Source organism: Pygoscelis adeliae, unplaced genomic scaffold (assembly GCF_000699105.1).
Source record: "Pygoscelis adeliae isolate BGI_AS28 unplaced genomic scaffold, ASM69910v1 Scaffold196, whole genome shotgun sequence".
Lineage (NCBI taxonomy): Eukaryota > Metazoa > Chordata > Aves > Sphenisciformes > Spheniscidae > Pygoscelis > Pygoscelis adeliae.
In genome coordinates, this window is record NW_008824936.1 from 1,470,836 (window position 1) to 1,498,190 (window position 27,355).

At 35.7% G+C, this 27,355-nt stretch overlaps 1 protein-coding gene across 1 annotated transcript; it reads left to right on the forward strand.

The window, feature by feature from the left end:
• The first annotated feature begins 290 nt into the window (after positions 1 to 290).
• SLC6A15 (solute carrier family 6 (neutral amino acid transporter), member 15) lies at positions 291 to 27,141 on the forward strand. Its single transcript, XM_009325356.1, has 11 exons — positions 291 to 771; positions 9,668 to 9,825; positions 10,294 to 10,420; positions 12,329 to 12,510; positions 14,086 to 14,196; positions 17,780 to 18,021; positions 18,126 to 18,318; positions 19,278 to 19,470; positions 22,276 to 22,435; positions 25,092 to 25,254; positions 26,722 to 27,141. Exons 1-11 carry the CDS (start codon positions 483 to 485, stop codon positions 27,091 to 27,093), a joined length of 2,190 nt encoding a protein of 729 aa, XP_009323631.1. The 5' UTR covers positions 291 to 482; the 3' UTR covers positions 27,094 to 27,141.
• The last annotated feature ends 214 nt before the right edge of the window (positions 27,142 to 27,355 follow it).

The following is a 27,355-nucleotide window of genomic DNA, read 5'->3' on the forward strand; positions in this document are numbered from 1 at the left end:
CTTGTTATGCTGTCAAAATATGAGCAATTAGCCTATCAGTCTTTAGGAAATAAACAAAACAAAACCAAAAAACCCCTCAGCAAGTGAATGAAATGTATTCTACATAAATATTTAAGACCAAAAAGTGGACTTAATTCCTATAATTTGGAAGTGGTTTGACATCTGTGTCTTCTCTTTTTCTCCTTTTGTCAGATCATTGAGATAAGCAGAAATGGGTAAACCAAAACATAGAATTTCTAAATTAAGTTTCTTCTGCATAATAGTATAATATCCTTTTTTAATTTTTTTACAGATACTTTCAGTAGAACAAACGTTCAGAAACAGAAGTTCTTACTCTTGATTCCCGGGTATCAAGGACTCATCAGGCACCATCTTCAGTCTATTTCTTCAGTATTTTTGGCCAAGCAGAGGGAGAGCTTTCTTCAGCGCTTGTCCATCTGTCTCAGCTGAACTTGACTTCCTTACTGTTTTTCTCATTACAAATGCCTAAGAACAGCAAGGTAGTGAAAAGAGAACTAGATGATGAGGTCATTGAGTCAGTTAAGGACCTTCTCTCTAATGAAGACTCTTCAGATGATGCCTTTAAGAAAAGTGAACTTATGGTTGATGATCAAGAAGAAAAAGATGTAGATGTTGAAGAAGGCTCAGATGTAGAAGATGAAAGACCTGCTTGGAACAGCAAACTTCAATATATTCTGGCACAAGTTGGATTTTCTGTGGGACTGGGGAATGTGTGGCGATTCCCCTATCTGTGTCAGAAAAATGGTGGAGGTAAGTCTCGTGATAGCTAGTCGTAGCTAAAAGATGAAGCCAACCTTTCAGACTTCAAGGTTAGCAGAGATACTCACAGTAAAACCTGTTCCAGCATGTCAGGTTTTTCTTCTAATTTCTGCCAGATCCTACAAGGAAAAACCCATATTCTCTTTATTTAGAGAGACATATCTGTTGAAGTAAGTAGCAGATTCTTCTAAGATTCCATTTTCTCACTTTAGGGTAGAAAGTTCTTCATATGACCTTAACTAGTGGTCAAACTAGTGGTTAAGCAAAACACATCTTTATGGAGGAGTTGCGTTATTTGGGACCTGATTATTGTTGTGCTAAAGTGTTCTTTATAGTACTTGGACAATAAATCAAGGCATTAAATCTGCATCCACTTTAAAGACCAAAGCAGTATTCAGTCTTTAGTATTTAGTGGTACAAAGCTTCACACTTTTACTTTTTAATTGCCTTTCAGCTCCTGAGCCATTTGATCATAATTTACTTTCTGCAAGAACAACAAAATACTGTAGGAGTGAAAAGGATTTTTTTACTGGTAAAGAATAATTTAAATGATAACATTTACGTTAAGGGAATACATCTGTTTTGTGCTGTTATATGGTTAACTATTTTCCTAAATAACAAGTTACCTTTCACTTAGAACAATAACATCAAGCTGTTTATTTGTTAGCTGTCCATCTATTGTGTGGAATGTAGTATAAAAGTATGAGGCTGGAGACCTTCCTTTATGAATGCAGGATTAGGGCTTTATCCTATGCTATACTGTACCCTACTATACTACATTAATGCACATCCTATTGTAGTTTATTACTTAGCTGAATTCAAAACCAACCTGTCACTTTTTATGATACAAAAAATGAATCTGTACTACAGAATAGAAAATAAAGAACAACATTTGATTCATGCTGGATTTTAAAAGTTGAATGGTAAAACTGATGTAATTAAGGAGTACGGAAATGAGCCTAGAATATAACCAAGAATACAGTTTTGTACTTTACTTGTTTTCTCTCATTCAATTCAAGCAGTAAAAATGGAGTTTATACTTTCAAATATTCCATCTCCAGGATAAAGTCTAAATTCTTTTATATCTAGTGATAAGATTTATTTTCACTCTCATTAACTTCCTTTTTTTTTTTCCTCCTTTATTCTGGAGAGAAAGTCATTAAATGGTTGATTTAATGATTTGTGTAGAATCTAAGTTTTCCTCATTTGTAACTGTGATATTAACTGAGAAAACGCGTTGAATGTAGTTTCTGAAAAAAACATAGTTTTTCAGTGGATGGCAATTTTATCTAGTCTACTAAACACAGTATAGAATTGATCACGTATCACTACTAGTTGAAAAAATTAATACATTTGTTAATGAACAATTTTTAAAACAAATTGATTTGTAGTTAAAGATGTAGCTATTAAAATGTTTATATTCTGTATCATTTCATCCTAAGTATGGTGTCAAGGTGCAGTCTTAAGGATAATGTGTTACAGCAGTTTGTTTTGTGTAGTTGTGTCCCTTTTGAAAGTCTGTGTTTAATATAGTTAGTTACTAATTTTGCAAACCCATTGGATTCTCCTTTGAACCAACAGAAAAGATCTGTTGGTATGTTCCTTAGGCTGGTGGACTCATACCATCAGGCACTTCTAAACTTACTCTGCCAGTGAGTGTAAATTTAATTCAGAGCAAATATAAATGTATTCATTAGGAAAAAAACCCTGACCTTCAGGGATTATGGCACTTCATTAATCAAACTTGAAAAAATAAATATGGAGTCATTTCAGGTTGAAATTAAATGTTTTCCCCTGTGCTGTGATTGCAGGAACTTGGATATATAACATAGTCTGTGGAGACATAATGTTTTCTGCACATGGCTGAGACAAGGATGTATTTGGCTTTTAACAATAATTTTGCACCATTTTAGTGAATTGCAACCTTCAGAACAACAGAGAAAACCAAGTGATCGTTAGAGCTAAAGCTTTCTTGGTTTTCAAGTTACTCATAATGCAAGATGGAGAAGGTGACACAAAACATTGAAATGTGTAAAGTACATTGGTGCCTGTATATGTGTGTGCAGATGGACAGATAATTCTCACAAGTGTGTAGAAGAATAGGGTAAGGGAGGGAGGGAAAAGTTCAAACGCATGGTAAAAAAACCTACATACATTTTATGAGGTTCCGGTTTTCTGCTACCCATACTATTTCATATATGTTTCATTCTAGGTAAAATTAGAGTGGTTTTATGCAACCCGTTCTAAATATCTGTGTCAGAACTGTTCTGTAGTCTTTTGCTGAGAAAGCTTTACTATAAATACCCGTTGAAGTCTTGGAGTATAAGGTAAACAGCCTTTCTGTGGATTTTCATTAGAACTGTTTCAGTGGAGTGTATGGCTAGGTCTCCACGTTCAGTCTTGTCCAAACATTTTTCATTTTCTTCCCTGTGTTTAAGCAACTTACATCTGACAAATACCATCAGGTGAGGGGACTATATTGAAAAATGGTAAACCAAGAAATCTACTCCAAGTTTAAAACAAAAAGAAAGAAGAAAACATAGTTACTCATTAGTTTCCTTCACAGGTTTCTTCCAACATTAGGTGTTCCAAAGCCATCAGTAAAAGAGAAGGCAAATCCTAACCATGTAGTAATCTTCAAATTTGTCTTTTTTTCTTTTTTAAAACTTCCGCGACATAAACAACAAAAGCAACAAAATAAACATAGAAAAGACACAGAAAAGTTAGCCCAAATAGGTGTATATTATTAGAGGGTTTTGTGAAGAAAAAATGGGGTGTTTACCGCTCTGTTTTCTAGAGTAATGGGGTTTGTTTATGGCTATGGCCTGTGGTATGGCAACACTCCTGACTTCAGAGCTCTGTACTGCTTCAGTGAGGTATCTGCGGTACCATCTTTAAAGGTAACTTGCGTATCGCTACACTGCACTGGTACTTGGACGTTCATAGGCATCTCTCCAATCTCTATTTCCAGGTCTGGTCTGTACCACCTTTGCTTTCTTTCTTGTGATCCTTTAATAGTTTTTCCTGTTGCTTTAATTCATATAAACTCATAAATATTTAGAGTAATATCTTGTATTTTTTATGCTCATTTAAATTACAGCTAGAGTGGGTAGCTCTTTGCTGGCTTTCACACTTGGCTCTTTCCCACAAAGAAGTTTGTCGTGAGAGGTGAGAGAAGAGGCTAGTATGCAGCTGTGATGAACTTCGATTGACATTTGGGATGTAGCTGTAATGCAGGAAGTGTCAAGAGAAAGAAAAAGGCTGGGAAGAGACTGAGAGCACTCCAGGGTGCTCATTTTCTTGACTTGGGATGAGAGGGAGGGCTCAAAGGAGTTTTAGGCTCTGCAAACGAAGGGCTGAAGGTGTTCAGTAAAGTTTTGAGGAACTGACTACAGATCTCTTTGCCTTCTTCACCTCTGTCCTCACCACAGGTCCCCCTTCTCCCTGGTAGGCAATGCCCAGTCCCCATCTGGCACTTAAGGCACCTCTTCCACTCTTTGCAGCATAACAGATGAAAAAGCTGTTTCTTCCTTGATGCCTCACGAAGGTGATTTGCATTGGAGCTGGGCATACTCTTAACTTAGCTTTAAAGGTTTTTTATATTTATCATTTTTACACTATACAGTTTATTACTCCTTTACTATATGAAGACAGACATGTTTGTTCAGATAGGCACAGTTCCTATATAACAATTTCATAACCTATGTTAGCATGCAATAGGTTCAAAGCTGCCTCAGCTTCCTATGATTGGTAGTGAGCCTTAAAAATAAACCGCTCAGGTCTACCCAGTCTTGCCGTGAGGCTAATAAATAGTGACAAACTATACCTATATTTTCCTGCTGCTCATTGCTATCATCTGGTGAATAGCTTGCACACCTTTCACTTTTTTCAAACAAAGGAAATTAAATTTAAAGTTTATTCTGTTTGTTTGTCGTTTTCCCTTAGGATTATCAGAAGTAAAATGGTACTTTCACATATTAGAAGTAACAAAAGCAAACTAAATTAGCTGTTCTGCTAGAATACGTGATATTTGAGTGAGTTTTATTATGAAGACAAGTGAACATAGTTATCTAAGAGGTGCTTCTAGTGTTGCAGATGTTATTGGGAGTCTACAAAGTACTACACACCTAAAGATTTTGTATTGCATTTTCATGAGCATTAACTTAATTTTCCTGATTTTTTTTAAGATTTTTTAATATCTCTGTGACATAAAAAATAAAAAGAACTGTAAACAATGATAAACAGATAAAAGCTGTGAGTAGCATAGGGAAATCTGTAGCAGATTAGCTTGCCATTATATTTTGAAAAGATTGACATGGGTAGAGTCACATCATGAGTTTTCACAGTTAAGTAGTCTGGATTTTATACTGAAATACCAGCAGATTGAACAGTTAATTTCTGTGGTCTTACAAAAAGCAAAGCAGCTATTGCTGAGAAGTGCTGAGGAAATAGTATGTAAACTGTTAAAGGCTGAATAGTCATTAGAAGCTACAGTCTGATTATCTTAATAAAAGTGGAATGGGAGCAAAGCAAGTATTCCCTTGTATTCCAAAACTGAGTATGTATTCAATGGCTTCATTATTTAGCTTTTGATCAATAATTTATAATCAGTGCCTTGAATTCACTGATGACTTCAGTATTATTTTGTGAGTTCTGATTTGAAGTGTATTATCAGACTCGAAATTTAGTTGTATTTCAGTGTGCTGAAAATGTCTTATTTTTATTTTGCAAGTGTAATTCTTCATTAAAGCTTATTGTCTAAGGGGATTTTCATGCTTTAAGCACAGTTTTGTAAATAGGCACATGAACATATGTAAGCTGTGAAAGACTAGTGACAGGAAGACTATTCTATCAGTAGGATAGACTACAAACCTACAGATAAAACATAAAACCTTTTATCAGAGTTCCGATAAAAACAGTTTGTGTTCTGTAATGGTAAATAATTTAACTTATAGGAGCTTAGTATACTGTAAACCTATAGTGTTTTGTTGCCCACTTGTCATAACTTTGAAAATGTTAACATTCGACATTGAAAAATAAGTTGATCTTCATCTGAATATCAGCTTCTTGCTAGCTTTCTATTAGTAAGTGTCTAGTAAACTATAAGAACTGGGATGTCTCCTCAAGGCAGTGGTAAAGCTCACCTTCATTGAATAAGAATTAAATCAGGTGCTAGACACTTAATTAAAAACTAGCATAGCAGCTGTTGAAACAAATCTGGAAAGTTAATAGATTTTTCAGGTTACATCAAGAATGGCTAGGAGAAGAAAAGTTCTTCTGTAGTATCAAGATGCTAATAGTTACGTTGTCTTGCATTACTGCTTCTGAAATTATTTTCCAACTCTTTAATCATGTCATTTTATGTTATTTTTTCCCCCTTGAGCATTTATAAGAACTTAAATCAAAACCAATGTTGATATTCCATTTCTGTCAATAATGTTGCCAAATGTAGTACATACTGTAATATCAAGAGAGGCAATTCACCAGTTATCCCATTACAATGCTTGGTTAAATAAAAGAATTAAGAAATCAAAGCAGTGCAATGCACAGTATTAACATTCACCAGTTCCTGAAATCTTTTGTATCTCTGTCATTCGTTCTAGTGAAGAAGGATGAGGTGTATTTTTGTAGATTTTTTGTTTTCCTTGTGAAGTTAAGATGAATTTTTTAATACGAAAGCCAGTGTTTAAGGCCAAAATATGCAAAAAAGTGACTTTACAGTATAATTTTGAAAATCTAGAAAGGAGAACTGGGCATCCTGAACCACACAGAATTGTAATATTCAGAAGGCTGCTTAGCTGACAGATCTAGCAGACAATGTAACTAATTGTAGGATGCTGTTCAAGGTCAGCATGTATAGTTTATTGTTCTAATTCAAATAAAAATGATCCTTATTCAATATTGTAACTCCAAGGACCCATCTTTTCATGCACTGACAAATAGGAGACATGCTGAGCTGTTTCCATAGTGATTCTGTTTTATGATGAAGTGAAGATATCTTACAGTTCTTTGAAGTATGTCTAGCTTCAAGGGAAGGCTGAAACAAAATACTTGTCCAGAGATGATGTGGTTTCATGTTGACTATAGGGCACAGAAGCCCTTTGCAGCTGTGATATACAGTTGTATAATCCAGCTATGTCCAAACTATATCGCACTGAAACTCATATGTGCACTATTTTCCATTATGTCCTTCTTTTGGGGAGGGGCACAAGATCAGAAGGGAGCTCAGCAGGTTTGAATGATCAGAAGACCAGCGCTTCAGGTGCTCTGCACAAGCCCTGCAGTACAGAGATGAAGTCCGCTGGCTACCCACGCTGAATTGTAGGGTTGTGTCATGTGTAATGTAATGTGGATTTAACACCACATGTATTTAACTCATTTAGTTGAATCTAACTGATAAATCTTGCAACTTACATTGATACTGCACCATAAAACACCCACGTCAGCCCAGTCTTTAAACATGTGCTTAACTTTGCAGCCTTGTGATTAAGGTTGTGGACTGGGACACTGAAGAGCTGGGTTCAGTTCCTGCTCTAGTGCAGTCGTCCAGTGGGATACAGGGTAAGTCACTTAGGCCCCAATTTTTTTGAGCTGTTTAGGCTTGTCTCTGCTCAGCTATGCAACACCTGTCTAATTAAGACCTCAGGTATCATTTACAGTAGTGTTATACTATTAAAAAAACTGTGTACTCTTGGCTTTCAATTAATTGTATGACCAAGTTTTTAAAGATAGTGATGCCAAAGCTTCTAATTTGCTGTATGAATTAACAGTGTACTTCTGTCTCGCAGAAATTTTGAGAGAATGTTGATGATAAATCAAGGGTATTTAACAGTATTATTTGCCTATATATTCTTAAGACAGATAGTCCCCCTTATTCTGGAATGTGGTTGTTACTCTCTTCCTCAGTTTTCCTCATGTTTGTTTCCTTCTGTCTCTGTTGTCTCTCTTTTCATAGTAGAAAGTAAGTCCTTTGCGTTCTTTCCGTTATGTGCATGTACAAGATGAACCACAAGAAACACCAAATACTGATTGGGAGTGTTGCTGCTACCTCAGTAGAAATAATACTTAAGTCTATACTGTGCTGAAATGGGTAGATAGACCATGATGTTTGGCTCTGTGAGGGAGTATTGTAACCTCAGAACCAGTACATTGTTCAGAGCCTGGCATAGGTTTTGACCAAATGCTGCTCAGACAATATCATTGCATATCATATTATCATGTCATGAAGACAAAACACAAGGAGCTATTTCATTGGTAACAGTAGCCTGTGAGGTAAATAAGATCAATATTCTTTGTCTGGTCCACCAGTAGTTTTTCTCAGATTTTCTTTCTTCTGTCTTTTTTCTTACTTTTCTTAGACTCAAGACTGTAGTTACTCCATGCTTAGAATCTTTGTAAGATCTTTGTAATGGAAGGTGATGTCCAATTTGTGTGTAGCAAGTGGACCTAAGTGGGAGTGGATGTTACCAGAAAATCTGAGGCCTCCTGCACAGCTTAGGAAAGTTTAACTTTTCTAAAATAAACTGCATTCCATGAGATAAGCTACCTACTAAGGATATGCAAACGACAGTATATTTTGATAGACTTCTAAAAAAGCCCTAGAAAGTTGATGCTGGATGAAGAAACTTAAAGTAGGACTTAGCTGGAGTTGAGGATAAATCCCAAATTGGTTTCTGAACTTTGCTCAGCTTCCCTCTCATCACAGAGATGAATAGATTGATTAGACAACTTAAGAGCTCTTCGTCTAAGCTTCTGAGGTCTTTAGATCTTTGCTTTGTAGCTTGCTCCAACATGCTGCAGTCTGCATCTCTCAAGTGCTTTTCTTTAGCCTTGCAGTGGTTGCAATCAAAAGTCCTAAGCCCTTTCAATTAGGTGGCCAGCACAGTGCTCTATATTGCAGCATAAGAGCCGCGCATTTGAAAACAGATGCCACGTTGCTAATTGCTGATGCCTAAATGTTTTGTTAGCTCTAGTACTAAATACTTCTCAACAGCAAGGAGGAAGTTAGGCTCTGAACTTGTCAGTGCACTTAGTGTATGGATATATTTGCTTGCAATTAGTTTCACTGAAATAAATGGAGATACATCCTGAAGTTAGAATTGTATATGACCACTTCCTGGGAACAAGACCTTGAAAAAAGGAATTGTTTTACATATATATGTCTAAAGGTGAAGTAACAGTTGCATTTTCAAATATGTTTTTAACGAGAGTTTGTGAATACTGCAAGATCTGGATCTAAAATACTCCATTTCATTTCCACCTCATGTCTCTAGTCTCTGTCTGGAGCCTGGTAGAAATGGGCTGATAGAGTTTATATATCTGTATATATATATGCTTAGCTGGATAGAATCATTATTCTGTACATTGTGAAATCCCCTTTCTGAACATCTGAGGTGCACATGGAGAAATGAACAGTATGGTCTTCTGAAACTGCTTAAGATGGGATGAAATTCAGAATGTTGTATGCACAGTATTTTCTGTATTTCCTTTGTAAATTCAGTCTTGCTGCTCTGTTACAAGTCAAGGTGTAGAGTTTTTTAAGAAATGTTGATTCAGCTCCTGATTGCATCACTATATTTCTAAAAAGTTTCATCAAATGCCCAAAGTTTCGCACAAGCGAACAACTAGATTAGATAATAACTCACTTTCAGTAAGTTTTGCCTCAAAATGTTACAGTGCTTTAGAAATTCGATGTCTCTGGGCTTTTCATATCTTACAAGACGTATGGCCAAGATTCAGGTAAAATTAATCTTTGCATGTGATCAAAAAAGCTTTGCAGTGAATGACACTAATTTAAACTTGAAGCTATTAGAAGGTTTCACATTTGTTGTGTCAAGTTGTGACTCTTCTCCCTCTCACTCTGATTCATACTTTGTTCCTTTCATAGGTGCCTATCTTGTGCCATACTTAATCCTGCTACTGATAATAGGGATTCCACTCTTTTTCTTGGAGCTTGCCGTGGGGCAGAGGATCCGCCGAGGGAGTATTGGTGTGTGGAATTACATCAGCCCTAAACTTGGAGGAATTGGATTTGCAAGCTGCGTAGTAAGTTTTTAACATTAATTGTGTGATTTACTTTCAGTCTATATGATTTAGGCTTTCTGTTTTGCTACAGGGAAAGGCCACTGATTTGTAGCTGGGCTTCAAGGTCAGTTTACACCGTTTTGGAAGATACTAAATTAGTATATTAAAAAATGTTGATATAGTAGTGTCTGTAAAACCAGTCAACTTGTATTTTGTGATTCTTTCAAAATTAGGAACAAGGGAACAGAGTAGTCTTCTGGAGAAAAAAATTCTGTAAAAATATAGGTGTTACACGATAAATACAGAGAAAGGTGAAAATTCAGAAAATGCCAGGTACTTCAATGGAGCAAGCCATTCAGTTTTTATTCTGACTTACTTTAGTTAAAATTAGGTTCAGTGGCTGATATGCAGAAACATGCAGAAGTCAGTAGGGATTTTTTTTTAATTTACAAATGTAGTTAATAAATGTAACTTTTTTTTTTTTAATAGGTATGTTTCTTTGTGGCCCTGTACTACAATGTCATTATTGGATGGAGTCTGTTTTACTTTTCCCAGTCTTTTCAGCATCCATTACCATGGGACCAGTGTCCTTTAGTTAAAAATACATCTCATACCTGTAAGTCTATATTAATGTTCTTAAAAATCATATAAAATACATAAAATCTGAGATTTTCAAACAAAAAGGAGAAAAAAATACAATTCAAATATCTATTTGTGGGGAAAAAAAGTGTTGTATGCAAAGCTGCTTTTGCATCTTAATAAGATGTCACATTACTTGGAAAAAATACAATAAAGAAACCTAATCTAAAATAAATAGTGATGTTCCTTTCCAAATACAGTATGTCAACACCATTTTAAAGAGTAATGAAGTTAAGAGAGTGCTATTTAGTGTGTTGAAGGAAAAAAAAATTCTGATTTACTTTTTTTCTGATTTTGACGCTGCTTTTTATGTTTATTTGGTGAAAAACAAAAGTGGAAGAAAGATACTTCTACATTTCAATTAATAAGGTACTTCCTGGCAACAAAGCAAAAAGTGTTGCATTACTAACAAAGCAGAAAATGGAAAATTGTAATCATCAATTAAATACATGTAATAAAAGCATTGTTTGCTTTGTAAACCAATAGAAATTAGATAATTGGTCATTGGTTTGTTGCTATAATGAGATGGTCTCAAATGGACATACTATGCAACAGCATTAAAAGTTCCTTATCCCTTGGTTTTGGTTATGTCATAATAGTTATGCACTTTGCATTATCCTTGCTCTTGAAATATGAAATACTTCTTTTTATTTCAGATCTTAAATTTTCTTTAATTATATTTTGTGGTTTTTTACCCCTTTAATAAAGAACATAACCAGGGATATCTGAAAAGTTGTACAATGTTTTTATACTGTCTTTGCCAGAGTTGCTTGCTTCAGTTGTTTAAAATAATCAGTATTTGTGAATGTTGGCACACAGTCAAATTGACTGTATTCCACAAGCTATTGTCCATTAATCGAGCCACAGCATTTGTTTACGTACTCTTATCCTGCCTAAATATTAAGATATAGTGTGTCAGCCTAACTTCAGCAGAGGTCAAGTTCATCTGAACTAAGCTTAAACAAGAAAAGTATTATATTTGATAACATCCTATCATTTTTGACAGTTTATTTCAGTGAAGATCTGACACCTGTTATAGGTTTCTTAAAATTAGTGTATTTTTCCCTTCTTTTCATTAACCTTCACTCAGGACCTAGCTTAGAGATATGACTGATTGTCAGATATAAATAATTTATAAAAAGGTTAAGTGCATATTTTATTTGAAGAATTCTTTCTGTTTATATCTGTAATATGTCTAGATACACACAACTTCTTAAACTGTTCAGTAACGTGAATAAAGCAGAATTACAGTATAATCAATCACTTCTGGAATACACATAGCAACTTTCATTTAACGTAGCTGTGTAGGAGCCATTTTTTTCTTTTCTCATCACTTTGGTATCATTATGTTATTATTTTATCATTTCTAATAGTAATTAAGTGCCTATTGATTTATGTTCTATCAAAGCAGACACAACTGAGAATTTGTTTTCCATATATTTTCAAAATTAATGTAATTCAGTGTTCAATTTGAGAGAGAGATACTTTTCATAGTACGTAAGTCACAATATCATATGTAGGTAAATCTACTCTTATGTGTGATAAATGAAATGTATGTCTTCATCTAGGCCTGCCTACTATTTAGTACTTAAGTGAAAATTAAATTTTGCTTAAGACTCGGATTGACCATATGCAGAGGAATACATTATCCCAAAAGGTTGGTTTACAAAGATTTTTCCAGAACCTTTCACCGATAGCAGTCACTTTTTCTTTTAGCGAATGTCTTAAGACTCTTTGTGAGTTTAGTTTCTCATGATGACAGCATGATGACAGCACGATGACAGCACAATTGCAAATATTGGGAATTGGTAGAACATTGTTACGAAATGTTGGGAAAATACTTTTGTCTTGAACCCATTCTTTACTTGCTGACATCTCTTTACAGTTGTGGAGCCAGAGTGTGAAAAAAGTTCTGCAACCACTTATTACTGGTACAGAGAAGCGCTGAACATTTCCAGCTCTCTGTCAGAGAGCGGGGGTTTAAATTGGAAGATGACTATCTGCTTGCTGGCTGCCTGGGTCATGGTATGCCTAGCCATGATCAAAGGCATTCAGTCTTCAGGCAAAGTGAGTATACTGTTTACCTAAATGACCGTGTTTTACTTTGAAACATTTCACAACATTTTTGTTCACCACACCCTCTCATGAAATCTGTAGGAGCAGGTTAGAAGCTGTGACTCGCCCCAGTATTTGTATAATCTCAAATAGAGGAATGTTAGTAGTTAAGCATTAAAACTGTATTAATTTTAGTGGGAATTGTAGCAATTTAGTGGGAACGGAGATCTGAAGAAGAATCATTTCTGTTCTCATTAACGTAACTGTTGCAAGTAACTGTACCTTAGCTTTGTTGAACTGTAAATGCAGCGTAAGTCTGTGTACAGTTTCTGAATGTCTAAGGAATTAGGTTTCCGTGAATACTCACAGTATGATTGCAGTGCACTCAGGTCCTCAAAATTCCTTGGCAGTTTGCTTTTTATTGTTACTGTCATTGGTATCCATGCTTCTGTCATTAACACAGCTGCTTTTCAGGATTCTGGATTGTTTCTTTAGACTAATGACTAGCCATCCCTTTGCATCTGAGTCCACCACCTCGTCTTCTTTCCTTTCCATGCAGCCAGCTGGATTGGCTAGTGAATGATTTACTAGCACTGTTGATCTCAGTGGGACTTTCAGATAAAAAATAATCTGTTCTAGTAGCAAAATTCTTTGCGATTATAAAGTTTGGCACTGAGGTGAAAACTTCTCTGACCTCTTTAGTGTATTTCAGTTAAAGAAACAACTAGTAAGTTTAGCGAGAGAATAATTATACTAAACTTTAAAGCACAGAGATTTGTTTTCATTCATGATGGAGAATGAAAGATTGTATTTGACTACTAATTTTTTATTTACTCTTTGTATTAGATAAATGAGCCAGTGTGTCAGAAAGGTGTTCTGTTATACAAGTGTTTAAGTGATACAGAAGCCCAAAAGTGTTGGGCTTCACAAATGCAGTAGTAAAAGCATGCTGCTTCAGCGTGGAAAGCTGCGGCAACATTGCACTTCAGGATTCTGACAACTCTGTGGCATTTTGTTTGTCCAGTAGTCAATGCAATATTGCTTTCTAGTTTTTATGACTCAATCCTACTAGATCTTAAATCATTTCTGTAGATCAGAGAATATCCCCAGCTTTTCTTCTGTTTTGGCAGTAAGAATTGCTTAGTGGTTTGAATCCATTGGTTTTATACTTTCCACTGACTGTCTTCTCTCCTGAAGACAGAATGAGTTTCTGTTCACGCTGCATATCTTTACCATACTGTGTACTTGAATCAAAGTGCATTTGTAAAGTGAAGCATTTCTAAAACAGTCTACTTCTGTCCTTCTCGTTGTCATCTCCTTTAATTCATAGTGAATTTCCCTGGAAGCTCAGCAGTTTGTTAGCAGTTAGTCAACACAACGGCAACCGTATTGTTTTAATACAGTACAAAATTTATTTTACTGTCATGTGATTTTGCTTTCTTCTGCAGAGACAAGGTGAATGGGAAGTGTTTTGCATATTTCTTAGAGCGTATGATTATCAGTTCAGTCATATACTGAGTAACGAATGAAGCTATTGGAAACAAAGTTCGTGGATGTCATGTTAAATTTCTTTTTAATGTTTTCCAGATCATGTATTTTAGTTCCCTTTTTCCTTATGTGGTACTTTTATGCTTTCTGATCAGAGGACTGCTCCTTAATGGGTCAGTGGATGGAATTCGTCACATGTTCACACCTAAGGTATGCGCTTAATTTCTGTTTGCAGTGTATTGAAGTTTCAGTGGCAATTTGACCATTTATGAATGCTGTCATTTAAGCATATTGTCTTCATAGAACATTTGACCATTTTCCTGTTTGGTTAAATTGCAAAATTGTTGTTGACCTCAGTGACACAGTATCGAGCCCTAAGGCCCAAAGGCTGTAAGTGCTCCAAGGGTCTGTGTAGAGTTACCTCCCTTAGGTGACAAGTTCACAGAGTTAGATGCCTTTACGAAGCTAAGCAACTGAAAGTGTTATTTCCAGGATTTAGGATGTTTAGAAAGCTCCAAATACTGAAAAGAGAAGTGAATCTTCAATCTTGCCATTCTCTAGGATTGAAATGCCTAATTCGGGGATGTCACAGTGAAATGCCTTACCTTGAATGCTGTCATGGATTTATATAATTAACTTGTCCCTTTTGAAAGGGGACAAATTTGTCCCTTTTTAGAAATAAATTAGTGCTGTTTGCATAGTAGCCCAAAAGTACAGGAGACCTGTCTTTAATGCTCTGCTCATCTTGTAAAAGTAGTGTAAGTACTCACCACTCAGCTTTCCTTATCATGTTCCATATGGTTGTCATGCCAAGATAGCAGCAGGTCTAAGCATACATTTTTTACTGTCAGCATTTTTACTGGGAATGGGTCTTACAGAACTTTAGATTTTATAACGACGGAGGTGAGGAGGGATGTTACAAATCATTGTTTAGCCTGAAGATCTAAATTCTACCCACAGCCGTCTCAAATGCCTGTAGCTGTATCTATACTACAGGAACAGCATGTTTGAGTAGTCAGAGCCATACTTGCTCAGGAATGCATAATGCTAGGCTTCATGAGGTATTATTGTATTATGAAATATACTTTGCAACAAGCGCATTTCATAGTACAGTTGAGCAGAACAGGACTGATGTTTCAAAAATGAAAGCTAAATAATAAGATCATTAAAATCAGTGCACATAGTGGCTAATGCCAGATGACAGGGGTGTTGTCAGTTGTTTTGATTCCAGGTGTTTTGAGTGTGTGGAGAATTGTCATCCTATAAAAATGACCTTTGTTAGCTATCACATTGTTATTTCTTGCATTGTGATATGCAGTCGTGCTCCACTTCACTCGCTGTCACTGCTTTAGAGTTGTAGTTCTGCAGGAACTTGCAGGCTGCTCAGACAAATTTGGGAAATCTGAGGAACAGAGAAATGCAATGCTTATTGACGAAGAGGAAGTCTATAGCAGAGATGGAATACAGGCCTCCTGAAGTTATAATTTGGTTTCTCAACCATAGTATTAATCCTTTCTTTAACGGGAGAAGTACCACTAGATACTGAGGGAAAGTAAACACTGAAACTCCCCTTGAATACCAACACCTCTTCACTCTTCACTATTTCATCTTTCATGAGTTAGACCTAAAATAAGTTGCAGCTGGTGCTCACTTTATAGTTACGTTATAACTTAATCATACTGTTGTTTCAAGTGTTCAGATAAACAATCTTGAAAGAAACATTGGTTTTAATTTCTTCTACTGGTTTCCAGTACTGTATCTCAAAATTTAAGTTGTGGCTTAAATTTGAGGTTAGGAGGCCTATATGTCACATACAGTATATGTGAATATAAACCTTAAAAAGTATTTTCATTATAATCTCTGATTGTTTCTGTACTTACGAACTAATTTGGACTGTGGGTTTGTATGAAGCTGCCTGAAGGAATTCAGAGTCGCCCACCTGTTGTTGTTTCCATTCGCTCCATTGTGCTAAGTTTATTTAGGCAGGCAGACTAAAAAGAATTGCTAAACTGATGTAGGCTGAAAATAATCCAGGTAGATAGACATGAGGGGGGAGAGAGAAACATTTTTTCAGCCTCGATTAGTTCAGCAAACAACCACATTTTGACCACAGACATTGACAACACACTCCCACAGAAGAGTTGTGTCAGCACAGCAGAGGACTGGCACACACATTGGTGCAGGTGTGAGAGCACAGGGCTGATGAAGAAGGGAAGAATTTCTTTCTTTGGCATGGTTGATGAACAAAGCAGCAATTCTAAATAATAACCTTAATGAAAAACCTAAAGAAAGGTGTATGAAAAGCCCAGTGAAGTCAACTACTACAGCGAAACTGTAGGACTGTATGAAGCTTAAATACAGAGCCCCCAAAATTTCACAGAAAATACCTTGTAATAGCAAATCAGTTACAAGTTTATTTTGAAATGCTAGGCAATGTGTTTCTGAGGACATGCTACCTTTGATGATACAAAAGTATACACTGGAGAAAGCAAGAAGTGTTCGGTACTTAAACCATTTACAGATTTGGTAAAATTAAGACTATTCCTCGAGCTCCCTCTAGTGGAAAAACTCTAGCATGACTGTGTGATGCAGGCAGATTGAACTATGTGCAATAGCTACTTATGCATTGTAATTTTAACAAAAATTATGTTAGGAACAAGTTTATTGACATAAACACCTTTTTCTTCAAATATGTTGTATTTTAGCTATATGTAAAAGAATATAGAAGGTATCTGCTACCTGTCTATAATAAATATACCTTTATGGGAAATGGGAAGATTTTTCAAAATGTTATCATAACAATAGCAGACTTATTTTTTTTCCCTCACAGTAAGACAATCAGTCATCTGATGCTGGCATCTATGCTGATGCTTTTTAGTTTTACTGTTTTCGATAAGCCTAGGGTTTAAACAAAAAAAAAAACGGCAAAAAACCTCAACACATTCACAGAAGTAAGGTCTTTCACTGTTGAACGGAGGCCCTGAATCAACTTGAGAAAAATCTAGTGTTTAAATTTCACATGTACTTCTCTTTTATGATTCAGTATCTAGAAGGATCTGAGATAGATAGATGGATGACTCATAACTTTAACAAAGACATTTCTTGAAGTATGGTCATCTGAAAGAGCAATACAGTTAAATTTTTTGATAAAAGGCTTAGTTGTCCCTCAAATACATGACTCATTTCACTTAGGGTAAGTTTGAGGCATTTAGCTTAAGGGAGATTTGACTCATGGACTATACAGATTGTGGTGGCCAGTGTTTATTTCATATGTTGCATTTTGCTTTACATATTTGCATGTAATAGAATTCCATATAAGCATGTGTATCTCATGGTCACTTTTTTTTAAAAAAAGTATTAACAAAACAACTGCATTTATAAGAGGGTTGATCATCACAAAATAAATCGTAATTCTAACAGCCGATAATACAGTAAAAAAAAAAACAGTAAATACCATTAAAAAAAAAAAAAGATGGATGTTGTCTCTTATTTCACAGTATAACTAGCTGCTAGTTCAGTAATCATATAGCTCCAGTAGTGTCTCATTGTTTGGAACATACTCTGTTTCTCTTTAAGGATTATATCATAAAAAATCAATAGAAATTCTGACAGATAAGTTCGCTCAACTTTAGGTGTCACATTCAGCTTTCATTGTATCATAATGAAAATACAGTTGTAGTGGAGTACTAGCATTTTGTGATGTAGGTTGTCTTCCTGTTTTTTTTTCTGTTGTCTTTTCTTATAATAGAAATGCATTTTATAGCTGACATATATTATATCTAATTTCAAACAGCTTGAAATAATGCTGGAACCCAAGGTCTGGAGAGAAGCTGCTACTCAGGTGTTCTTTGCCTTAGGGCTTGGATTTGGTGGAGTCATTGCCTTTTCAAGCTACAACAAGAGAGACAACAACTGCCATTTTGATGCTGTACTGGTGTCCTTCATCAATTTTTTCACTTCTGTGCTGGCAACTTTGGTGGTGTTTGCAGTTCTGGGTTTCAAAGCCAATATCATAAATGAAAAATGTGTTATCCAGTATGAATATCCATTTCTTTTTTTTATTATTTTTATGGTATATTTAATTTATGAATTAACACAGATCATCGAGTTTGATTTCTCTGTTTTATTGTGTTTTACAGAAATTCAGAGAAAATTTTAAAACTTTTGAAAATAGGCAATCTGAGCCAGGATATGATCCCACATCATATCAATTTCTCAAGCATTACAGCAGAAGATTACAATTTAGTTTATGACATTATTCAGAAAGTTAAAGAAGAAGAGTTTGATTCTCTTGGTCTGAAATCTTGTCAAATTGAAGATGAACTTAACAAGGTGAGAGTCTTAAATACAGAGATTATGAACGGATGAGTATTTGTAAGCCTGAAATAAACGGTGAAGTATACTTACACAGAGTATCAGTACAGTGTACCTATGGTCAGTGCACCTCTGGAGATCCACATGAAAACTTGGTTCTGTGCAGGGTTGCATTTCAGCTCACCTGAAGACTTTTGAGTCCAATGTCTTAATATAGTCTTCACTGATTTATAATATATTCTGATCATTGTATTGCTCTCCTCAGGAGGTTTTAAAGTTCTGTTTTTTAGAAGAGTTGAGTGTGAGGATTTTTCCAAAGACTAAACAGAGGTGTACCTATTCAACATCTCAAACTGATGTTTTCTAATGTTAAGATACAATTACTAAATATAAATACTTCACTAGAAAGCAAAAAAGTTATTCTTTACTTATTATATAATTGCTTAATGAATATCATCCTGTTTTGAAATCTTTACAGTAAGCCAGATCTGTAAAAGAAGAGATATTTTTCTAGCTTTTTCAGAGGAACGTCCAGTTTTAAACACTGACCTCTATGTAGTTGCACCAGTATCTGAAGCTAAAATGTCAAATCGGTGACTTAGACATTAAAAGTTTCTATGCGATTCCTGCCATTTAAATTTGAAACAAATAGGTATAGAAATGAAGTCCTTTATATACTTACTGAAGAGAACAGTGTATTTTGTAGCAGTCCTGCATAATAGCTCTCATGCAAAATTATCAGTGAAAGAGGAAGTGTGTTGTTCATATCAATCAACTTACAGGTTCTTAGCCAAATCCAGTATTTCAGTAAATAGTGTTAAGTTTGCAGGTTTGGAAGAATCGCATATTAGATAGCAGCTTCCCACTCTAACTTCAAGATTTAATCAATGACATTGCATGAACATGAAGTCAGACTGTCACGCTAGAAAAAAAATACTGTCCATGAATAATAACATGGATTTTTTTCTCACTGACAGGCGGTTCAAGGAACTGGTTTAGCTTTTATTGCCTTTACAGAAGCAATGACCCACTTCCCTGCTTCTCCCTTCTGGTCAGTGATGTTCTTCCTCATGTTGGTAAATTTGGGACTTGGAAGTATGTTTGGAACCATTGAAGGCATCATCACACCTATTGTTGATACCTTCAAAGTCAGGAAGGAAATCCTTACTGGTGAGTTGCACAAACTTTCTTCTCTTACTAGAGCAGTAAGCTAAAAATCTTTTTTTTTGAGACTATGAAGTCTTGTTTTCTGACATGAAAGTTTTCAGTGCTGACAATTTACAGAGCAGTAAATCACTGTATTCCAGACTGTACTTCATGCACGGGCACATTAATATCTGCAAGTAAAACCTTTTCCTGAATGCTACAGGAGCAGGAAGATCGTAGAATTCAAATTTTAATGGAAGATTTCTGTTACAAGTTTCTGTATGGTCAGTCCTTCCAAGCTCTTCCAGAGAATACTTTCCATTCCAGCCTGTGTCACAGATAAGGGAAACAAAGCAAAAGGAAAGAATGAAAACACATTGCAAATTACTACAAATTATTCCTGCGTACGCCAATGAAATCTGAATTTATGATGAAATGTTTATTATGTTAAAAAACAGTACAGTTACTCTCTAAAGGAACATATTTTTCCCTATTGAATGTGGAAAGGGTCTTAAACAAGATGTCTATTTGTTTTGTTTGTTTGTTTGTTTTTTAAATGCCTGAAGTTATGTCAGATGTATCCTGTTCATGTAGCAATTTCTTGTAGCAATTTCTTGTAGATTGTCGTGTAGCAATTTCTCTTTCTGAGCTAGAACATCAGCATAAAATGTGACAGTTAGGTTTCTGAGAATCTTCAGGACAGCTGCAAGGGATGCAAATTCGGATTTCATATCAATACCTGTGACTGGAGGGATAGAAAATAAAAAACATAATAAGCTGCTTTAACATTATCTAACTCTATGAAGGAAATAATAATAATAATAATAATATATTTTCTATGAGTTAACCCCTGATACAGAGCACTGCTCTTTCCTGACTGCTGAGTACTTCTATAATAAGTAGTACTTAACAGAAGACAAGTATTTTTTTATTTTGCTAGATCTAAGAATAAAATTCTTCATAAATATTAATCAACTGATTTTTCAGAAGTCCTAACCTATTGAGCCCTTGGGGTTGTTTTTTTTTGTTTGTTTGTTTTTTTAAATTAGCTCTTAAACTACTGAATAACCAGTGTGACATTTAGACATTAGCTGTTTCCTAAGTATATATGCAAATACCGTGATATATAGTCATTACTCTGGAGTAATGGAGCATTTTACAGTAATTCCTTGTTACTGCATTTGACAAAAAAACCTATTAAGATAAAGGAATGTTCAAGAACTGCCTTTCTCTTGTAATTTTTTGGAGTGTTAATGCATGCATGATTTTTGCTAAACTCAGTTGTATTCAAAGGATTACAACTTATAATTAACTTATAAAATTGAAATGCCTGGGTTATACTTCATGCAGTATCAGTGGGATTCAAGAAGGATTATGCCTGCACTAGAGTTTGTGCTTAGAAACCACAAATCTTCAATTTTTGCAGAAGTGTGAACACATTTGCAACTTTTTGCACCATGGTTCCAGTTCAGTCCCTGTTGAGTTCAGGGAAACCGACTCATATGCTTAAACTTATTTTGTATTCAGTTCTCTCCAAATTGGAGTCTGCATGTGTATGTGCTGAGTTATGATGAGTATACCTACCAGAGCCTTAGTTTACAACTAAAGATGCATATTTTTGGGGTGTAATGGCAAGACACGATGGGAGAACATAAGAATAGCAAGGATTTCTAAATTCACATACACACGGTTCTGATGGTCTAATCCTTTTCTCAGGATCAGTAATAAAACTCGGTGTGAGTAATGAGACTCAGTTTGGGGAGTTTTTATCTGTATTCTGGTTTTGTCACCTTGTGTTAGGAGTTCACATCAATTTGTAATGATCTCTTTAATTCTAAATTTCTGTTCTCTGAAAGTCATTATAACAATAGTTACTACAAGATTGAAAAGTGATTGGTCTTATACCACAGTATTTAAAAAACTGTCATTGTCTTCCTTTCACTACTTTAATCAATATTAATTAATTATCTGGGATTTATGCAGTGGGTATATTCTGTAAGGATATTTTATACTTCGGCCCAGATCAATTTCACTTAATTTTAGACTGCTTAGGTGTATCCTTAGCCTAAGTTTTCAGTGGGGGGAAAAAAAAGGGTACTTCAAGTGAGAAAATCAATCTTACTGGTGCTCAACATATAATTAATTTATCAATTTATTGAAATCTGACTTATTTTATGGCTACTTAAGTGTTCAGTCCTATTCTTGATGAATTTAGTAGGAAAAAAACTATATATTGAGATTCATTATGTAGGATCAAGCATTCAAGAAATATATTTCGGGTTGTCCCTAAACAAAAAAAAGGGGCAGAAATTTTGTTGCTTAGTGCACAAATACAGTTAAGACAGATTCTAATGGAAGTTCATGCTGTGAATGATCTAGGGGAAGCCTATTCAGCCTTTTTATTTTTTAGAATCATAGTCTGAAACTTTGGTTCTTTTCACTTATAAATTCCAAAAAGTGATCTAGTGACCAAGTAACATCATATATGATGTTTAGCTTGCCAGTTCTGTTTATTTTATCCTTGCATTCACATGAAGTTAAATGTTTAATGAGAAATAGTCACTTGATTAATCTCTGCTGCTTGATCAGGACTGCTGTCATAAGGCAATTCCAGTAATTCTAATTTTATAACTCTTCTGTTATGTAGGGAATAGGTAGGATTCCTAATATTCTTAAAATTGAGACACCCCCCCCAAAGGAAAATATTATCAACTTTGATTATATGAAATAATGCATTCTATATCTTTGCTGTTTCGAGCTCTCTTTATTTCCTCTTTGTTTGTGGAACTTTGTTATACTTACAGCTCACATTTCTATCCTTTATTCCAGTCATCTGCTGCTTGGTAGCATTTTTTATTGGCCTGATTTTTGTGCAGCGCTCTGGAAATTATTTTGTGACGATGTTCGATGACTACTCAGCTACTCTGCCCCTGCTTATTGTGGTCATTCTGGAGAATATTGCAGTCACCCGGATTTATGGAATAGACAAGTAAGTGAAGGAAATGTATCTCCCTATCCATATCAACAGTATTCATTGCAATAATTATTTTAATTATATTGTGCAAAGTATTTGCGATGTACACATAAATACAAGTGAGTAGAAAGTGGGTCAGTCTGGAAGTGAATCTAGTCTGTTTTTAAGAACAGGTTTGGAACAAGGTATACTGCATGAGGACAGTGTAGTGAAACCCAAACAGCAATTGCAACAGATCCAAAGAGAGGAGAATGCAGTAAAAGAGGCAAAATTAGAGAGTTAGAAAGGAGGCTGGATATGCAAGTATGAGGAATTTATATAGAAATAAGACAGCAAGAGAATGATTTCAAGAAGTAAGAACCATGGTCTAAGCAGCAGATGAGGATGAGTATTCTGACCAGATTGGCAGTATTCCAGGCAGCCTGAGAAAGGAACAAAGCAAACTCCAGTGGCAGTAACAATAAGAAAGTTTCAGTTTATGAACTAGATTTAGTTTGGGGTGTTGTAGCAATTAATCGTTCTTTGAATTGGTTTTGAGAGACGAAATAGAGGAAATGAGAGCAAAGAATAGGGTCAAAACTTACTTGAAAGCAGCACAGTTGACAATGAAGTTAAGTGACCTTCTATCAGTGATGGCCGAAGAGGAAAGACCATCAAGTCCCTCTAATTTTTTTATGTCTTATGACCGAAACCACCAGAATGTGTTCACCAAGCAAGATCAGTGTGCCACACTTAAGGAATAGAACAGTTTGTATCAAAAATAACTCATGCCATCCACAGATAAAACAGACTATGCTATACTAGCATGTTGAAGTAATTTAGACATCTGTGATTCCTTTGCATGTACAAAGGGTGACATAGAATAGGGTGGTTTTTAATTTGAATTTTCACTTGTTCGATCTGAGTAATTGGCCAGTCCCTCATCATAATGAAATAAATCTGTAATAGGAAAATTTAATTTTATGGTTTCCAGATACTGTTTCTGGTCTACGCAAGTAGTGCCTGGTGTACTTACTCATTAAGGGATAATTTCCACTTGGGCCACTTGTGTAATCCTATAATTGATCACATAGGCATGAAAACAACGTGTAGATGTTTTTACACATGCAAACAAAAGATGAAACAGATGACCTGGGTATCAGGTTAGTAATGTCCGGTCAGGTAGAGTTCTACTGTGAAGCGAGGTAGACGTGCCAAAAGTCAGCAACTTAACCTGTGAGGAAGTTGGTGTTTAGGAATAGCTAAAATATGGTAATACTTTGCTTCTGAATCAGAGTGCAGTTGATTCATGTTTTCAGAAGGGGTTCTGACAGGATATAGTGAAAAGTTAACAGCCAAATACCTCATTCATAACAGCCACCTGGATCTCCCTCTGGAGTATTCCTAATATTTCTTCTGATGTATGTTTCTCCAGAATATCCTTCTTCAGGAACCTAGCATTCTTGTTTGCAAAAACTGCCAGAATCAACAACTTCAGGTTGTCATTGGCTGTGATAGCACCAAGGGGTCCTCCTCATAGATGAAGATCCGTATATATGTTTTATTAGACACATTGTCTTTGATCAGATAGAAAAAAACCAAACATTGCATCCAAAGGGATTACAGTCAAAGATAGAAAAAAGACAACATGTGAATCCCTGTAGCCAAGAAGGAAAATCTGCTATGCTGGAATCAGTACTAAAGGAGCTTGGTAGCTTTTAAAAGAGGATAAGTAGGATGGAGATGATGAAAGATTCTAAAGTGAAGATAATAGATTTATGTTTGACTCAATGAAGAACTGGAGATCCCAGAAAAGAAAAGGCTATCTATAGAGGGCACAATCCATTTGTAAATTCAGCTTCTTTTTAACGATGTGTTTCTGCAGTGTAAACAAAGGGTAGAGTACCCCAAACTATGCAGTTCAAAAAAAATGTTGAGAGTTTATATGACAGTAGCTTCACATGTGTAACTGCTTTGAAAACATACTTACTGCTATAAGAGCTTTTTTGAGACTCGCATTTCAAAAGGGAGTGGGACCACAAGGGAGTTAAAACAGGATCAGTGCTTGTGCACGCTCCAAAAGAGTTAATTCTACAAATATTATCTTTTTCTACTGGCTCTGGAATCATACTCCTCCATCAAGAGTACAAAAATAGGAGTTTTGTTCATATCATGACTTGCAATTTTGAGGCACAAGGAGGCAGATTTAAAACTTCACAAAGTTTTATTTCAGCAACTTACATGATGCAAACCATAGCTTATGCATAAAGTTATTTTTTACACTGCAGCACACATGTGAGTTCGAAATTAATTTTGCAGAATCTGTAAGATGTGCTGGTTGTGTATGTCCTCAAAAGTAATGACACATGCCTTAGTAAACAACCCAGTAGACAATATAAGAAGATATAAAAAAGAATCTTATAAAAGAAAGGTGAGTTTAAATATCTTTCCAGCACAGTCCACCAAGCAGTTTACTAAGTCACTGCACTGTGTAGCCATTCCTTCTGTTCATCTGTTCTGAACTAGTAACACAACCTCTATATTTCAGCCCATCAAGTAATCTAAACTGCAGCCATTTCTACACATGCATTTTCTCAGTGTGTCTGTTCCCTCAAATCAGGTGCTATGTATCAATTATAGTACTTGAAATCTCAGTATACGCACTAACAGTATCATTTTTTTCCTTTCACAGATTTATGGAGGATCTGAAGGATATGCTTGGGTTTTCTCCAAGCCAGTATTATTACTACATGTGGAAGTACGTTTCACCTTTAGTATTGTTATGTTTGCTGGTAGCTAGCATTGTCCAAATGGGATTAAGTCCTCCTGGCTACAATGCTTGGATTGAAGATACGGTATGTATATAACAGATGCCATCACCATCATAATGATCATATGTGAAGTATTTCAGAAGTACATGAAAATACAAAAAAATCTGCAATTAGAAATTAAAAATCAGTATAAATAACTCTGCGGTTGTTTTTATCTCAAGTAACATTAATGTAAAACCAACCGTTTTTTAATTTTAGAGTAGTTCTGCTTTAAAATATAACTGCTTGACATAAGCCTTCCTGCTTTTTGTGACTTTTAGTTTGTTGATGTATGTTGAAGAATTCTTAAGGGTGGGAGAGGTTGTTCACTTCCATTAAATCTTATTTTACTGCAGAAAATAGTCAGGTGATAACACTGAATAAATGATTTCAGATATCACATCAATTTTTTAATGTGGAATTAAATATTGAGATTTAGCCATGTCATAAATTTTCCCCTTTGGGAACACATATCGCATTGTAGGTAACAGCTGCATTAAAACCCGTCTCTGATAAGAGTGTTTGATTTGTAAAAAAACTTGTCTGTGTGAACTGCAGAGTCAGTGCTGCGTGTTGCTCCAAAAAGATAGTCATTCAAGGTAACTCCTAAGAGTTTTGCTAATTCATAGGCTCATCAGCTGTCAGCTGTTTCTACAGGCTTGTCATGTAAAATATAGGGAGCATAAAATGTCAGAGAAATTAATCTCAGGGACCCTTCTGAATGGACAGTTGTCCAAATTAGCCAGGGGGGAGGAAATTGCAGCAAAGACAGCTAAAGTGTAAATACAAGAGGTTAGCTTTACTGTAGGTAGACCAGGCAACCACTACTACTTTCTCCGGATTCTCAGAAAAACACTCTTACCATGTTTGATTCTTGCCCTCAAAAATTAGAAAGAGAAATATCTTACAATACCAAACATACCGTTCCTTTCCATGTATAAAATTGAATGTTAATTGAGCTACGAGGCAAACAGTCTGTTGGCTAGTGATTCATGGATGCAGTAGAGGTGTGGGGTGCAGTCACTGCCCCAGTAAATATGTTGTAGTTTGCATGAAGTTTATACAAAGTGGAACAATTCCACAGGGTGATCTGAGACAGTCCCTGTCTAGACCAGCTATTAGCTCGCAGAACAAGGACTTCCTTTCCAGGCACAGTTACAGACACCGCTGCACACTTGTGTGTTCTGAACATTGTTTAAGGGATCAGGGAACAACTACAGACAAATATAGAAGAAGGCCTAAGGTGAAAATCTTGATTTGGGCTCTACTAGAGTGCTCTGAGCATCTCAGAAACTGCGGGACAGTGTTTTGGTCCTACTCACAGGCAGAAAGATAGTAATCGTACATGTCCACGAGTGTTCAAATTTGAGATCGGTAGTGGTGCCCACATTGTGGGTGCAAGGTGACAAAAAGATGAGTATGTGTTTGAAAACTGCATGCCTTGGTGAGGACTGCAGATGTGCTCTTTTTTAAGTAAATAGGTATTAATAGTTTTTCTCTTGGGTCGCTCAGGCTACAGAAGAGTTCCACAGCTATCCAACATGGGGAATGATTGTCTGTATATCGCTGATGGTATTGGCCATACTGCCAGTCCCAATAGTCTTCATGGTGCGCCGTTGCAACCTTATTGATGACAGCTCTGGGAGCTTGGCATCCGTATCCTACAAAAGAGGCCGGATAATAAAGGAACCTGTTAATCTGGAGGGAGATAATACAAGTCTGATTCATGGGAAGAGTCCAAGTGAAGTGCCGTCTCCAAATTTTGGCAAAAACATATATCGAAAACAGACTGGATCACCAACTCTGGATACTGCTCCAAATGGACGTTATGGTATTGGGTACCTGATGGCAGATATGCCTGATATGCCGGAGTCTGATTTGTAACTGCAGAAAAAAAATGCTGTTTGTTTCTCCTCTCTCACTGATCATGGCTCTCCTACAAGAAGTGGTCAGCTTTTTACTAGGGTGTGATCTCAGGTGCTCCATAGCGACAGTCTTTAAAATGACTGTATGTACAGGTTGAGAAAACCCCTTTTGGATTGATTCTCTTGAGTTTTCATTTGCACTGAAGGGAACACATTCAAAATCAATGGCAGCCTACATCTGCCAGCATAGCCAAGAATTTGATTATTTTTAATTAATTTCG

Bases quoted from the DNA above. Each gene is read 5' to 3' on its own strand.
- SLC6A15 (XM_009325356.1), top strand. From the start codon at position 483: ATGCCTAAGAACAGCAAGGTAGTGAAAAGAGAACTAGATGATGAGGTC. The intron at 18,022-18,125 runs GTATGAATATCC...TGTGTTTTACAG, and splicing joins AATGAAAAATGTGTTATCCA to AAATTCAGAGAAAATTTTAA. The intron at 19,471-22,275 runs GTGAGTTGCACA...CCTTTATTCCAG, and splicing joins CAGGAAGGAAATCCTTACTG to TCATCTGCTGCTTGGTAGCA.